We start from the raw sequence: 14,791 nt of genomic DNA, 5'->3' as shown, positions 1-14,791 counted from the left end.
AAAATGTGAACACTGGCATCCTCAAAAGAATGACCTTTATCCTTTAGTTGCAGATGTACAGCTAAGTCTTGTCCTATTGAGGTGGCTCTTCTATGTTACATCATGCATTTATAGAGTGGCTGTTTGGTTTCTGCATTAAAGAAATGTAGTGCAAATGTGCTGCACTGCACAGAATACGTTATGTTGCTTAGTTCGTATTTTTTAGTTTTGTCTTTGGATTGAACCAGTTTTTCTCTGAGAGTGTAGCTGGATCAGTTTGTCTGAGTATCCTGCTACATGAGTGACAACAGTGTTATGTTATGTCATGTTATATTATGTTATTCTGTTTTTCTCCCTGCTTGGGGTCTGACCTTTTTTCCTGTGCATCTTTTCTGATTCATCACAAGTTGTTGTTCCTGGTGGTGATGGGAGTGAAACACTAGATACCAGACTGTGTGGGGGGCTTCTGGTAAACTCGTTAAACAGTGTTAAGGCTTATATGCTCCTCAGTGCATTATCTTTTGAGTCTTCCCTGTATCTTTCCTGGTGAACTATGTTTCTATCTACTGAGTTGATATGATATGTGGTGATACCTGGGTCAAAATCAAAACCGAAGAAGTAGAAAAACTGGTTCATTCCATGGATAAGTTTTAGAACTGAAGAAAACGTTTAGAGGTGAGACGTCTTCACAAAACATAAAGAAGTCCATTTACTTACTTTTCAAGCTCCTTAGAAAAACTTAAATATATACTAACAAAATATTAATAGAAACTCTGGATAATTAAAATTTGTTATTAATAATTGGACTGGTTGGTTCTTATATAGCTCGTTTCTATTCTGCTTGAGCATGCAAAGCCCTTTACAAATTCACACATTCACACACAATCAATCCCAAACCCAAACAATCATTCAAGCACTATTTTTCCTACACCCAAGTGCTTTCTATCTAACATTCACACACATTTATACTTGAGGAGCATATCTTCAGAGACCACCTTGAGATTAAGTATCTTGCCCAAGTATACTTAGGCATGCAGACTGGAGACTGGAGCAGCCAGGGATATAAACTACCAACCTTCAAATTATAAGATGAACCTCTCCACATCCTGAGCTACAGACACCCCAACACAGCTAAACTGTGCTTCTCACAGGTGGGCTGAAAGTTTGCTGGTGCAGAAATTGGAACATGTTGTGTAATCTTCCTCAGTCATATACTGCAGATTACTTTTGTGGGTGTAGAACTGGACTTGAATTACATAAGAGCAGGGTGAAAGTACAGTCTCACACATAGCAAAAATAAATGCACAGACTTTAGAGAAACATATGGTCTATGTGTACTGTATTGTTCCACTTCTTAGTCAATTTTCAGGCTTCCTCTTCTTCATTTAAGATTTAGAATTCTTTATTATATTCTTAAATGCTGCCATCATGAGTAAATTTCTACTAATCCCTGTAAAAATCATCCAAAGTGAATTAGACTGTGTGGAGTAGTCTATCAATCCAGGAAACTCTATATGAGGCACAAAATTGCTTAACCAGTCAGCGATCTGAATCTACATACAGGAAGATTTTATCATGCATATTATTGAATTAGTAAAGTGCTAGAGAGCTTACATGAATGGTGTGACTTACCACTGCTTATATTAGCCATAATATAGAAACAAATACAAAAGGGTTTTCTAGCAATAGCTCTGATGGTGGGTGTAATATATGCACTACTCTCACCCTTTGTCAAACTCACCAATATTTTTGATGATTTTGAGACTGTGGCAGATTGTCTGTGAGCATTCTCCATTTCTCAGCACCCTACGAAGAAAAAAAAGGACATACCTTTGTGAAGAGAGCGCTTATCTCTCGCTTTCTCTGGGTGTGTGTGTGTGTGTGTGTGTGTCATCACTACTAAATTTCAAATCTTTTCATAAGATAATATAATTCATAATATACATTCTTACAATGTGTAATTTTATTTTGTGAAAAAACAATAAGCATTTTTATCTTATTTATTTGTCTAATTTCTCGTCATATTATTTGCTTTCATCAGAATTCAAATGATTTTTAATTTTTTTTATAAATTTATATCTCTATTTCTAAAATATTTATATCTCTATTTCTAAAGTAATTTGATCTGACCTGAGGTTCATGTGGATATCCTGGTCTCCTTCAGAATTAGGCTGTTGTGAGTTCATGGTCTTCCTTCTGGTATCCTTCACAGTGCAAGCTTTAGCTGTTTGCTCAGAAAGCTCTTCTATGGCTTCACTGTCACTGTTGTGAGTCCAGTCCGTGCTCATTTCTGCTGTAAAATCTCTTTGCTGGCTGTATGAAGCAGCTGATATTTCCACAGTCCTCTTTCCTCCCACTCCTCCTCTTCTCTTATCCGCAGCATTCTGGTTGTACAGAGCATGTGTGCTACTGAACTCACCATTGCTTGGCAACAAATCTCTGGAATGATGAGGCTGCCGCGAGAGCTGAGGACTACATCTGACAGAAGAAAAACAAGAAACACACCTTAGAAATACATGTACAGAAGCCATTCACATCATCTAAAGCTTAACTGACAACAGCAAATTCTTAAATTTGTGTGCATATTTACTGGATATTATAATTAGGTTTTTTCATTATCACAGGAAAATATATTGCCCTTGTGCATGAGAAATCTTTAAATTAGCTGCTAGTTTATATAACTAGTTTCATGTAGATGTAAGTGAAGAAACTTGGAGAAAGACTTGGATTAACTTGGTCAACGTATTGTTAATTAATTAGCGAGGTGAGAATGGTTCAGGCATTATTGAAGGGCAAGATGAGAGAGGCTAAGGACAATTACTGGAGAAAGCTGGAGTGGAAACTCCAGCAGAATAGCATGACAGAGGTGTGGAGTAGCATGACGACAATCACTGCATCCAGGTCATCCAACAGCAAAGAAGCTGGGGCAGTGAGGACAAAGCCAATGAGCTGAATGTGTTTTTTAACAGATTCAAAACTGAGGTAAATGCTCACCCCTCTGACCTGACCTGTAGTCAGCCTGCAATCCACTCTCCCTCTGTCTCCACATTCCACCATAGCCTCCTGTGAAAGTCCTGACACCCCTCCCCCACCTGTCACTTTCACTCATGACCAGGTTCAGAGAAAAATGAGAAGACTCCACTCGGGCAAGTCTGCTGGACCAGACAAGGTGAGTCCCTGTGCCCTCCAGCTTTGTGGAGTCTTTCATAAACTGTTCATGATGAGTCTAAGTCCGCAGAGGGTCCAGTGTTGTGGAAGACATCATCCCTTATTTCTGTACCAAAAACGCCATGTCCCAGTGCCCCCCCATGGTTAGAGACCTGTGGCACTGACTTCCCACATCATGAAAACCCTGGAAAGACTTATCCTTGACCAGCCCCGACCTATCCGGTCTGTAAGTCTGATGTCATTAGCCATGTCTGGGCCCAAACTCCGCTGCAGGTCCATAAGTCAAACGAACACTGCAGCATTACTGAGAGTTAAAAACTGTCTAAATTCTTTCATCTGTAATAAAATGATCAACGTTCTGCTCTATCAGGTGTAACAATTAAGTTTAACATCCAAGCATCCATGAAAATGGAATTTATGACATTTAACAGAGTTAGAAGTTAGCAGGGAGTTCGCTTGCTAGCTTCCCTCTAAATATAATATACAATGAGGGATTTCTAAAACAAATTAAAACATACAGCTCTACTATCACTTCCAACATAAATGAAGACAGGAAAGTAAACAGCAGCAACGTTTGTAGGGTTACTGAAGTTGGGCTAGTTGGTATATAATGATGTGCTACGTGATCGCTAGCGCGAAAAAGCTATGCTAGCATAACATAAACAGTAAAGCTGGAGGACGAACGCTAACGAACAGAGGACTTTTTTCCACTCGATAAAAGTTAATGTGAGGGTTCCCAATGATTAGGAGCAAATGCAATCGCATGGCAGGATGCTGTAAACGGACCAAACGTCAGTCAGGAGAACCACAGAGATAATCCATCCACAATACGAGGTTAGTCATTAATATACTGCTGCTCTCCCCTTTCCTCTTCACCCGCTACACCACATACTTCAGCCACTGCACAGAGACCTGCCATTTTCAGACGTTTTCTGATGACTCTGCAGTGACTGAATGCATCAGAGAGGGTGATGAGACAGAGTACCGGGCTGTGGTTGGCTCCTTTGTAACGTGGTGTGAGCAGAATCATCTGTAGCTCAACGTAACAAAGACCAAAGAACTGATCGTGGACTTTAGGAGGACCAGGAACCTGTGACCCCTGTTTCAATCCAGGGGGTCGATATTGTAGAGGACCATAAATACCTCGGAGTACACATAGATAATAAACTGGACTGGGTTAAAAAAAAATACCACTGCACTGTACAGGAAGGGACAGAGTTCTGTCTATTTTCTAAGGCGGCTGAGACATCTTTGACGTTGGACAATGCTCAGGATTTTCTATTAGTCTGTTGTGGCCAGTGCTGTCCTCTATGCTGTTCCACACTGGGACATCAGGTTAAGGGTCGCAGATGCGAAGAGACTCAATAAACTGATCCGCAAGGCTGGTAATGTTGTGGGGATGGAGATGGACTCCCTTAAGGTGCTGTTGGAGAGGCAGATGATGTCCAAGATAAGTACAATGCTGGACCAACCACTCCATTACGTGCTGACCAGTCAAAGGAGTTCAGTGTGAGACTGAGATTACCCAAATGCACCACTGAATGACACAGGAAATCATTCCTGCCTATGCCTCCCTGTACAACTCCTCCATCTAATGCAAAGTACACACTGCAATAGTTAAACCCTTTGCACTTCATCTACAGTAAAAAATAACAAATAAAGTTTCACAGTTTACTTAAAACAACTGAATTGAAAAGGGGAAAAAGACATATTCTGACAATGTTGAAAGATGAGAAGTGCCCAATGACTGAAACTAGGACCACTGAATGAGATCAGTTCCTTGATCATTAATATGCAAATTATCATGACCATTGATCAACAACTACTGATCAAAGACCACTGATCAATGGCCATGACTACCATTCACAGAGGGTTGGGAAATGGCTGCAATCACAGCATTGTAAGATGGTGAAAGATGTACCCTTAAGCCACCTCCTTGATTCAGAGATGGTCTTTCCTTTTTCCCGTAAATGGCCTCCTTGACTCGACGCTCAAACCAGCGTTCCTCCCTGTCCAGGATTTGTACATCCTCATCATTGAAAGACTGCCCGCTGGCCTGTAGGTGCAAATAGACTGCAGAGTTGGTAGGTAGCTCTTCTGTGTTGTGCCATCCGAAGGTTGCTTGGTTTCCCCGATACATAAATCATGGCACTTAACAGCGTACGCTATATTACTCCGTTTGTGTTGGGGGACCCGATCCTTGGGGTGGACCAATTCTTGGTGCAGCGTGTTTTGGGGTTTAAAAGCCACAGAGGGATAAATGCATCTCAACTGTTCTGATACTCCTGACACATATGGCATCACCAGGGGTTTTTTTTCCGCTTAGGCAGTGGTTGTCCTCCCCTGGATCGACTGGAGCTTTCTTTATGCGCCTTCCCAGCTTCAACAAAAGTCCAGCTGGGATAACCACATATTCTCAGGGCCTTCCTGATGTGACGTTCTTCTGCTTCCCTGGCCACTGTGTCTGTGGGGATGGTGTGCATGCTCCAGTGGATGATGAGAGTCGAACGTTAAATGCTAATCCGTATGCGTAGGTTTATGGTACACATCAACTTTTAAATGTCCCCCATTAGTAACCTGGCACTTTTCATATTCTCCCTGGTGAACTTTATGTGTTGGTCCACTGAGTTAATGTGATCAGTGAATTGTGGTTGGTCCTGAGATTTGATTTTCACCCAGGTGCCATTACATACCTGAACCAATGACTTGGTGGTGTTCCAGGGTAAGATAACAAAGCCCTCTTTTTCACTTCTTCCATGTACAAGTTGGCCACAGTGGGTGAGATTGGGGAATCCATGGCACACCCATGTTTCTGTCTGGTACTGACCCATGTATGTGAACTACATACAATTTTAACCCACTTTGGCAAGGACTGCCTAAAGCTTGTACATCAGTATGAGCAAACAGCACATAAGATGGCTAATTGCAGGAACCACCTGAGAATTCAGCCTCAGATGAAGACAAAACAGGATTACTTCTAAAAGTCTGCAAATGAGCTCTTCAGTTAAGGACTTCCAGGCAACAAAAATCCTCCAGAAGGCACAGCACCAGCTGCTTAATGAACAGGTGAGACAAACAAATTTTACCAGAGAAGTGCTAAAGAAGAGCAGATCCGAGACTTTCTATGCTTCTAGATGAGAATACTCTTAAAAAGGTGTTTGAATTCATGGAGAAGGCTTGTTTAGCACAGCATGAGAAGTCTAAGACTAGGCAACAAAGAAAGTTTGACTTATTTGTTGTGTGTCAGAAACCACAGCAAAATACACAGAGTGTCTTCAACAGCCAGTAAAGTGAAAGTGGACACTTGTTTTCTTATCATAAAAATCTTTGTTTGTTAGTGTCCTTATTTTCTTCTGAGTTATCAATTTTCTCCTTAACTAGCTAGCATAAATTAATTTAAGTCTATTAGCCAACCAACCAAGCACATGACATCACTTATTGACAGAAGATGGCACTAAACATGTTTTTAAAACTTTAACTTTAAGCACTTATTTCTTAAATCCAGCTTCACAGACAGTGTTACATCTCTGTCAGTTTTTTAAGAGCAAGGCTCCATGATGTAAATGACATGTCATGTCATTTCTTTAAGTTTTGTGAAGAAACTTCAAAAGGACCAGTCGCTTTCTTTTCAAGCTCCTTAGATTATTTTACTTTTTATTCACGTTCGTCTTATACATGTTTATATTGCAGGTCCATTTTTAGTCACAAATGTAGGTGAAACGCTCACGTTTACATGGTGACAACTAAGTGTTACAGAGCTGTGCGTTAAACAAAGAATCAGAGTATCTGTGTAGGTTCTCAGTCATCCAGGTTATGGTAATCTAAGGAGAGTGGTGGTTTAAGTTTCTAGTTTTAAAACGAAATGGTGGAGTACAGATGGGACTGGGACACTTTAGTTTTGGAACTAAAGAAGCTTGTCGGATGAGAGGTGAAACATCTTCAAGAAATTTAAAGAAGTCCTTTACTTTCCAAGCGCCTTACAAAGAATCAAAGCAAAATAACAAACCAAAAAAAATGCATCAAGAATTATTAAAATTGAGAATTAAGTTTAAGCTGATGATGCTAAGATTCATTCACTGAGTTTCCCCTTCATACCAAAGTTATACCACCTACTATTAATACAGTATAAACAGTATGCTGTCAATGTAGGGGAGGGAAATTAGTGAAGACTGCTCATAAATGTGCTCACATCTTGCTGAATGGTCAGCTGATCACAGCCAATACACTGAAAATCCGATGGAGCCCACAAAAGAAATTATTGTGAGTTGTGATTTTTTTCCCCACCCTGAGCTGCTACAACCGATTTTAGGATTCTCCCACCTGCTGAATCCCAGTTTAACCCCGGAATGTACTCATGTTTCTGTTTAGGTGTGGAGGCAAAGTCACCATCTTTAGACGCAAGTTACAATACAGGCCTTTTTACTGTCATATGTATGGTTGTCAAATGTCAAATGTGACTAAAAAGTCAAATGTGACTTTTTAGGTCAAGCCAGCATATCTGGCAGGTAATCTACTAATCAGAAGGTTGGTGATTTGACCCCTGGATGCTCCAGCATGGCAAATATCACTAGGCAAGATACTAATCCCAAGTTGCTCTCTATATGAATGGATGAATGAGGCAAATTGTATAAAGCACAATGAGTGCTCAGGTAGAGCTCAGAGCTCATTAGAAAAGGGGTATATAAGATCCAGTCAGTTTAACATCTTTGCATTTTCAAATCTTTTCTTAAAATGCACCACTTTAGACATACTTAATCAGATTATCTTACACCTTTCACCACATGAATCCTTTGTTCTTATTAGTAATTTCAAATATTATAAATTTGCTTGACTTGATGGGTATTTTTGTCTCTTATTTTTTAACTCTTCTGTCAACAGAAAACCTACACTGGGGAAGACCACTAAAAAACAAGCACTCAGGAACTTGAAGACAAAAAAAGGGCAAGTGCTCTGACAAAGGACAGAGGGAAACAGAGAATATATACAGGAGACTAATTAGGGAGATGGGGAAATACCAGGGAACAGAGCTGAAGCTAATCAGGGTAAAGAAATTGGGAAAAGTAAAACTGAACATAAAGCACATGAGGCAAGGAACTATCAAAATAAAACAGGAACTAATACCAAGACTAAGACACCTGAGCTTGACACACACAAAAGGGTAAACAGACACAAGACAAGACCGGCTGAACATGGGAGATAATAAAGGCAAAACACAGAAATGAAACTAAGAGACCAGAAGGGAACTAACAAACATAAAGTAATTTATGACTATATCAGTTACATAAAATAATACAATTGGAAACAAACAGAGATAGGAAAACTCATAAGTGCAAAGATAATTAATAGAATCTAGAAACAAATCCCACTTCTTCAATCAAAACAATAATGAATTAACACGATTCAAAAGTCAAAACAGAAAACTCTTGATTAACGACCTAGAACCACGAGAAGAACAAAGACTTAACTTTCACAGAGACTTGTGTGCTTATCACAGATATGATAAGCCACTAAGAGTGCCAGGTGTTAATTATAAAGCAGTGTACAATGTTCAAGCAAGCATTGTTATGTGATTGTTTGTTTTCTGGGTGTGTTTGGTTACAGGGTTGGGCAGTGAAGGCATGCAGACTCACCGTCTAGCCCCTGGCAACAAAGGTGACTTGTGGGGTAAGGGAGAATGAGAGGAGGAAGATCCTGCACTACTGGATGGACTGTGGTCCAAAGTAAGCCTGGTGGAATCTGGAAAGTTAGAAAGGTAGAGAGTGTATTTATAGATATAGTAGGGAGGAATTTGAAAATTACACAGTAGTTAAAATGGCTACATTTTAATCACTTATTTCTAGTGGGTTACAAAAAATCTATCTGTTTTTCTGTCTTTCTCTTTCACTCACACCTGTTTCCTATGTGAAGTAGTTTGGGGGTTTTTTTTTTATGAATTTTTGTAATTAAACTGGCTGAAGTGTTAGATTGTCATTGCTTTTCTAGGTTTTCAAACACTCAGAGCACCTTAAAAAGTTAATTACTCTGTACAGACACAGGTCACTGCCAGCAGCCATGAGATAAACATTTCAATTTTGAGGTAAAGTATTTTGTCAGAGTAAAAGGTGTCTACTGGTAATAGGAAATGAAAAGAATACTAAGCCCTCTTTGTTGACCTGTAACTCTGCTATTCAGTTATCACTAAAGTACTTTATCACTTGAATGTAAACATCCCTCCGCTATGAGTAACTGTCTTGTTATGTTAAAGTGATTTAGGTGCCAAAGTGATCCTAGGACCTATGTCTTCAGAGGCAATTTGTGCCTGATAGGCTCTCCAAAGGCAAATTGGTGAGGGGCTAGACTAAGTGTAATTCAACAACAAGGATTCAGGAAATCTCACTGGGACCAGTAGTTGGATGAAGACTGAATGAATCAATCTCCATTTTTTCTTCTGGCTTTATAACATTTCAGCCCTGTGTTAGATTCCAGTCCCCCCGCAACCCTGATAAGGATAAGTGGAAGAGAATGGATGGATTAAAGGCCATTCCACTTGAACATCAGAGATTTGCTATAAAAATTGCAAGAGGAAAGAAACATAGCTTAAGGTAAGAGTGCTTTTAGACATGTTTTGAAGGTTTATATTAAAATTCCATTATCTAGGTCTGTAATTGTTTTTAGGTTAAATAACTGGTACCCAGGTCACCCCTGCGGGCGGTTTATCCTTCAAGCTCGGGTCCTCTACCAGAGGCCTGGGAGCTTGAGGGTCCTGCGCAGTATCTTAGCTGTTCCCAGGACTGCGCTCTTCTGGACAGAGATCTCCGATGTTGTTCCCGGGATCTGCTGGAGCCACTCGCCTAGCTTGGGAGTCACCGCACCTAGTGCTCCGATTACCACGGGGACCACCGTTACCTTCACCCTCCACATCCTCTCGAGCTCTTCTCTGAGCCCTTGGTATTTCTCCAGCTTCTCGTGTTCCTTCTTCCTGATATTGCTGTCATTCGGAACCGCTACATCGATCACTACGGCCGTCTTCTTCTGTTTGTCTACCACCACTATGTCCGGTTGGTTAGCCACCACCATTTTGTCCGTCTGTATCTGGAAGTCCCACAGGATCTTAGCTCGGTCATTCTCCACCACCCTTGGGGGCATCTCCCATTTTGACCTCGGGACTTCCAGGTTATACTCGGCACAGATGTTCCTGTACACTATGCCGGCCACTTGGTTATGGCGTTCCATGTATGCCTTGCCTGCTAGCATCTTGCACCCTGCTGTTATGTGCTGGATTGTCTCAGGGGCATCTTTACACAGCCTGCACCTGGGGTCTTGCCTGGTGTGATAGACCCCAGCCTCTATGGATCTTGTGCTCAGAGCTTGTTCTTGTGCTGCCATGATTAGTGCCTCTGTGCTGTCTTTCAGTCCAGCTTTGTCCAGCCACTGGTAGGATTTCTGGGTATCAGCCACCTCCTCTATCTGCCGGTGATACATACCGTGCAGGGCCCTGTCCTTCCATGATGGTTCCTCGTCTCCCTCCTCTTTCTTGGGTTTCTGCTGCCTGAGGTATTCACTGAGCACTCGGTCAGTTGGGGCCATCTTCCCAATGTATTCTTGGATGTTCGTTGTCTCATCCTGGACTGTGGTGCTGACACTCACCAGTCCCCGGCCCCCTTCCTTCCGCTTAGTGTACAGCCTCAGGGTGCTGGACTTGGGGTGAAACCCTCCATGCATGGTAAGGAGCTTTCTTGTCTTGATGTCAGTGGCTTCTATCTCCTCCTTTGGCCAGCCTATTACCCCAGCAGGGTACCTGATCACGGGCAGGACGTAGGTGTTGATAGCCCGGATCTTGTTCTTACCATTCAGCTGACTCCTCAGGACTTGTCTGACCCTCTGCAGGTACTTGGTGGTTGCAGGTTTCCTAGCGGCCTCTTTATGGTTCCCATTCGCCTGCGGGATCCCCAGGTACTTGTAACTGTCCTCCATGTCTGCAATGTTGCCTTCTGGTAGCTCGATCCCCTGACTACCTTCCCTCTCTTTGTTACCATCCGACTACACTTCTCCAGCCCGAATGACATCCCGATGTCATTGCTGTATATCCTGGTAGTGTGGATCAGTGAATCGATGTCTCGTTCACTCTTGGCATACAGCTTGATGTCATCCATGTACAGGAGTCTCGGCTGACTGTTCTGTCTACCAGTAGCTGGTGTTTTGTGCCTCTGGTATTCTTGCCAATCCCTTTCTGTGCCCCGCTCATGTATTGACCCATGTGCCTGTTCATCTTAGCCGATATGATGCCTGACAGGAGCTTCCATGTAGTATTGAGGCAGGTTATTGGTCGGTAGTTGGATGGGACTGGTCCCTTCTTGGGGTCCTTGGGGATCAGGACCGTCCGACCTTCGGTTAGCCATTCCAGGTGTCTCTCGTTAACTAGCAGCTGGTTCATTTGTGCTGCCAGACGCTCGTGGAGTGCAGTCAGCTTCTTCAGCCAGTAGGCGTGAACCATGTCAGGGCCTGGTGCTGTCCAACTCTTCATACTAGAGACCCTTGCATGGATGTCTCCCACCGTGATTGTTACTGGACCCTGTTCAGGGAGGTTGCTATGGTCTGCCCTCAGATCCACTAGCCACTGAGCATTGCCGTTATGGGTTGCGTCCTTCTCCCATATGCTCTTCCAGTATTGCTCCGTCTCTCTCTCTCTCTCTCTCTCTATATATATATATATATATATATATAGAGAGAGAGAGAGATAGATATAGATATATATAGATATATAGATATATAGAGATATATAGATATATAGATATATAGATATAGATATATAGATATATAGATATAGATATATAGATATATAGATATATAGATATAGATATATAGATATATAGATATAGATATTAGGATTTTAAAAAGATCCCTGCGTAGGTTTTCATTCATTCTGGTCATTGTAGTCACAAGCCACTAGTAACCATCTTGGCTGTCACATGAGCTGAGATGTGGGGAAAAAATAATTTTGACTGTAAGGGACCAAGGTGTAAAACCTCTGTATGACATTACTCCAACACACAATCATGTGAATTACTGATGGTGACTTGGAGCAAGGTGTAGTAGAAGTAGGAGTATAGCTGACTAATAGCTGGTGTCATAATCCACCCCTTGTGTTCAATAATGGTTGGTCACAGTGGACTTACTTGGCTTCTTTTTTTTTGACAGTGTGACCTTTCTTCTAAAACACAGCTGAGTCTTTTCCTGTTGTGGTCAATACTTAGCCCCAAAATACAGTGAACCTGAACTTTCTAAGAAAGTAGTGACGGTGGTACGTCTTCTGAACAAGGAAGGATGTCTTGTGACTCCAGAAAAGGTCCTCTTAAAGATGTACACTGAGATCCTTACAGCTGGAGTCCTCTTCAACAGCTACTCCCTCGATGTATAGGAGTGTGACGGGGGGGATTCTACACTTCCTGAAATCCACAATCATCTCCTTGGTTTTCTAGAGCACCAGCCTGCTGGTTGTTTTGTAATTCCTGCCTGTAGTCAGACGCATCACTGTTGGTTCTCCATCTCACCACTCCTGTGTCATCTACAAACGTCACAATGTGAGAGCTTTGATATTCTACCGAGCAGTGTATGAGAGGTCTCATACACAACCTAGGGGGATCTAGTGATTAAGAAGTCCAGGAACCAACTGAAGAGGGAGAAGCTCAGGTCAGGTTTTGCAAGTTTTTGCTGCTGAGTTTGTTGAATTATTGTACTGAGGGCATAAGTGGTCCAAGAATAGGAGACATATATACAAGTCCTTATTCTCAAGGTTTGCAGGCTGTATGAAACACTGATGAGATCCCATTATCTGACAGCTGACTGGCACAATCTCTGTGTCCATTCTAGTATACTGTCAGGGCCTGCAACTTCATGTGGGCCACTTCTGCTGAGGTCAAGCTGAGTCGTAGTTCACCTGGTGTTGAAGTGAGTGTAGTCCTAGAGGGGCTCATTGAAGCAGACATGAAAGTCATTGGGGAAATCAGGCAGAGACAAATCCCAGTCTTATTTACACAGCATTTAAACAGCATGCTTGTTTGTTTGTTTGTTCAAAATTGGGGTTATATATTGGGGTTATATATATATATATAGCAAGACATTAAGTATATATACTTAACAATATATCGTTATCCAGGTAGGTTCATTTTAACATTTAAACTCAAGGTTGTTCTTGCTTTGATGAGGTCATAGGTTGAACGCCAGTCCATTTACCCGTGGGAAATACATTATTCACCGCTGTACGCGGTTCAAACAGAACCAGTTTCTCAGGTTGTATTCATGTAGATTTCTACTGAAGGATAGAAACTGCCTTTGTTCTACTTTCAATAACAACTGCACCATTAACTACAGCAGTCCCTAACACGATGCCTTTGATAACAACGTGTGAGAAATGAATTCATAACCTAGCTTAAGCACAGTTATATATAAATGATTAATTTAAAGTTAACTATACATCTAGCATCTAAGACTCATCCAGAAGAAATATTCCTGTTTACCCTCAACTTTCTCAAGATGTTTGTCCATCTTTAGCTAAAAGCCCAGCTAAAATTAACTTCAAATTAACTGCAAATTCATTGTTGAATTGTGGTCACAGCCAAATTCTGTACTAGTCTTCTTGTCTTACTTTCAGATTGCTCAGATGAGATCAGTCTCTTCTTCCTCATTGACCGGTAAAAGCGGGAGTTTCTGCGAATAGGTTCTCTACTAAATCCAGTGCTGGAGTCATCATCATCATGTTCCTCTTGGCTTGGTTGAACCACAACTGGTTGCTTTTCTGTGACGTCTTTTGGTTTCTGTCCCCACTTACCCCTGAACAGGGTAGCTACAGACATAGTGAAATCTATTGCTCAATTTTCGTGAAAAACTAAGACTGGAAAATATTGTTTGGTGTTGAGGAAATGAGTGGAAAGAAATTTGCCATAGTTAGCCAGAATCCAGGAATAAATCCATCACTTGGAATCAGAAATTCACGTGAAAAATGAAAAGAAAAAAAAAGAATACAGTTGAAAACAATTTTAAGATCAGAAAAGGGAATCCTCAGCCCTCTCTTGCTCCTATCCGTACAGCAATAATGTTGTTAACTACATGGGTAACCTGTGGAAAGAGTGCTTGACGCTTATTTATGACTACAGTGTAATTATTACATTTATGACTCTCTCCTGTTCTTTGTCCCTCCTCTGTTTGTGTCCCTCCCTCTTTCTGCCTCCTTGCACCACCCTGTTATGTGCCAACATTCCTGAACTCAACCTAGTCTTACCAGCTTATAATGCCTTTCTGCTCTAAAACTTTCTCTGTTGCAGAACCAGAAAAGCCACTTGGAAATGCTTATAAATGTCTGTGCCTTCTACATTTCTCAGATCCCTTCATGAAATCAAGGCATGTTTTTGTTCTTGGCCTTTGTTCTTCAAGAGTTTCTGACCCTGTTGATCCGTTGTCCCACATAATAGTTTTATCTCTAGTCAGCTGACAAGGAGAGTTTAAAGTTCATCTTTTCCTTTTTTCAACAGAGCAATAAAGTTGCTTTCTCTGCCTTTGAACAGTACCAACCAAAAAAGGAAGTGCAAAGAATTTGTTTACTGGAATAACCTTTACTGTAAAATAAAGATCCTGCACAGTTTCTACAAACAGAAGATGGTTTACTGTG

At 41.3% G+C, this 14,791-nt stretch overlaps 1 protein-coding gene and 1 long non-coding RNA gene across 2 annotated transcripts in view; one reads left to right on the top strand and one right to left on the bottom strand.

Moving 5' to 3' along the window:
* The window catches only part of ngef (neuronal guanine nucleotide exchange factor), a 32,553-nt gene extending 18,563 nt beyond the window's left edge, over nt 1–13,990 (bottom strand). Inside the window, exons 1-4 of the mRNA XM_085479096.1 lie at nt 13,772–13,990; nt 8,778–8,883; nt 2,110–2,457; nt 1,721–1,785 (exon numbers count right to left, since the gene is read on the bottom strand). Coding sequence (XP_085335222.1) covers nt 1,721–1,785; nt 2,110–2,457; nt 8,778–8,883; nt 13,772–13,979 — 727 coding nt within the window. The 5' untranslated portion in view covers nt 13,980–13,990. The remainder of the gene's footprint in view (nt 1–1,720; nt 1,786–2,109; nt 2,458–8,777; nt 8,884–13,771) is intronic.
* Nucleotides 3,092–14,113, top strand: LOC146693268 (uncharacterized). The gene is made up of 5 exons (XR_014923937.1): nt 3,092–3,148; nt 8,749–8,899; nt 9,392–9,471; nt 9,595–9,728; nt 13,778–14,113. It is a non-coding gene; the product is annotated as an uncharacterized LOC146693268 (long non-coding RNA).
* The last annotated feature ends 678 nt before the right edge of the window (nt 14,114–14,791 follow it).

The sequence above is a fragment of the Copadichromis virginalis genome, linkage group LG14 (genome assembly GCF_057382275.1).
Source record: "Copadichromis virginalis isolate Kocher_CV1m ecotype Utaka linkage group LG14, C_Virginalis_male_GT1.1, whole genome shotgun sequence".
NCBI classification, from domain to species: Eukaryota; Metazoa; Chordata; class Actinopteri; order Cichliformes; family Cichlidae; genus Copadichromis; species Copadichromis virginalis.
This window is presented reverse-complemented; position numbering and strand designations above follow the sequence as displayed.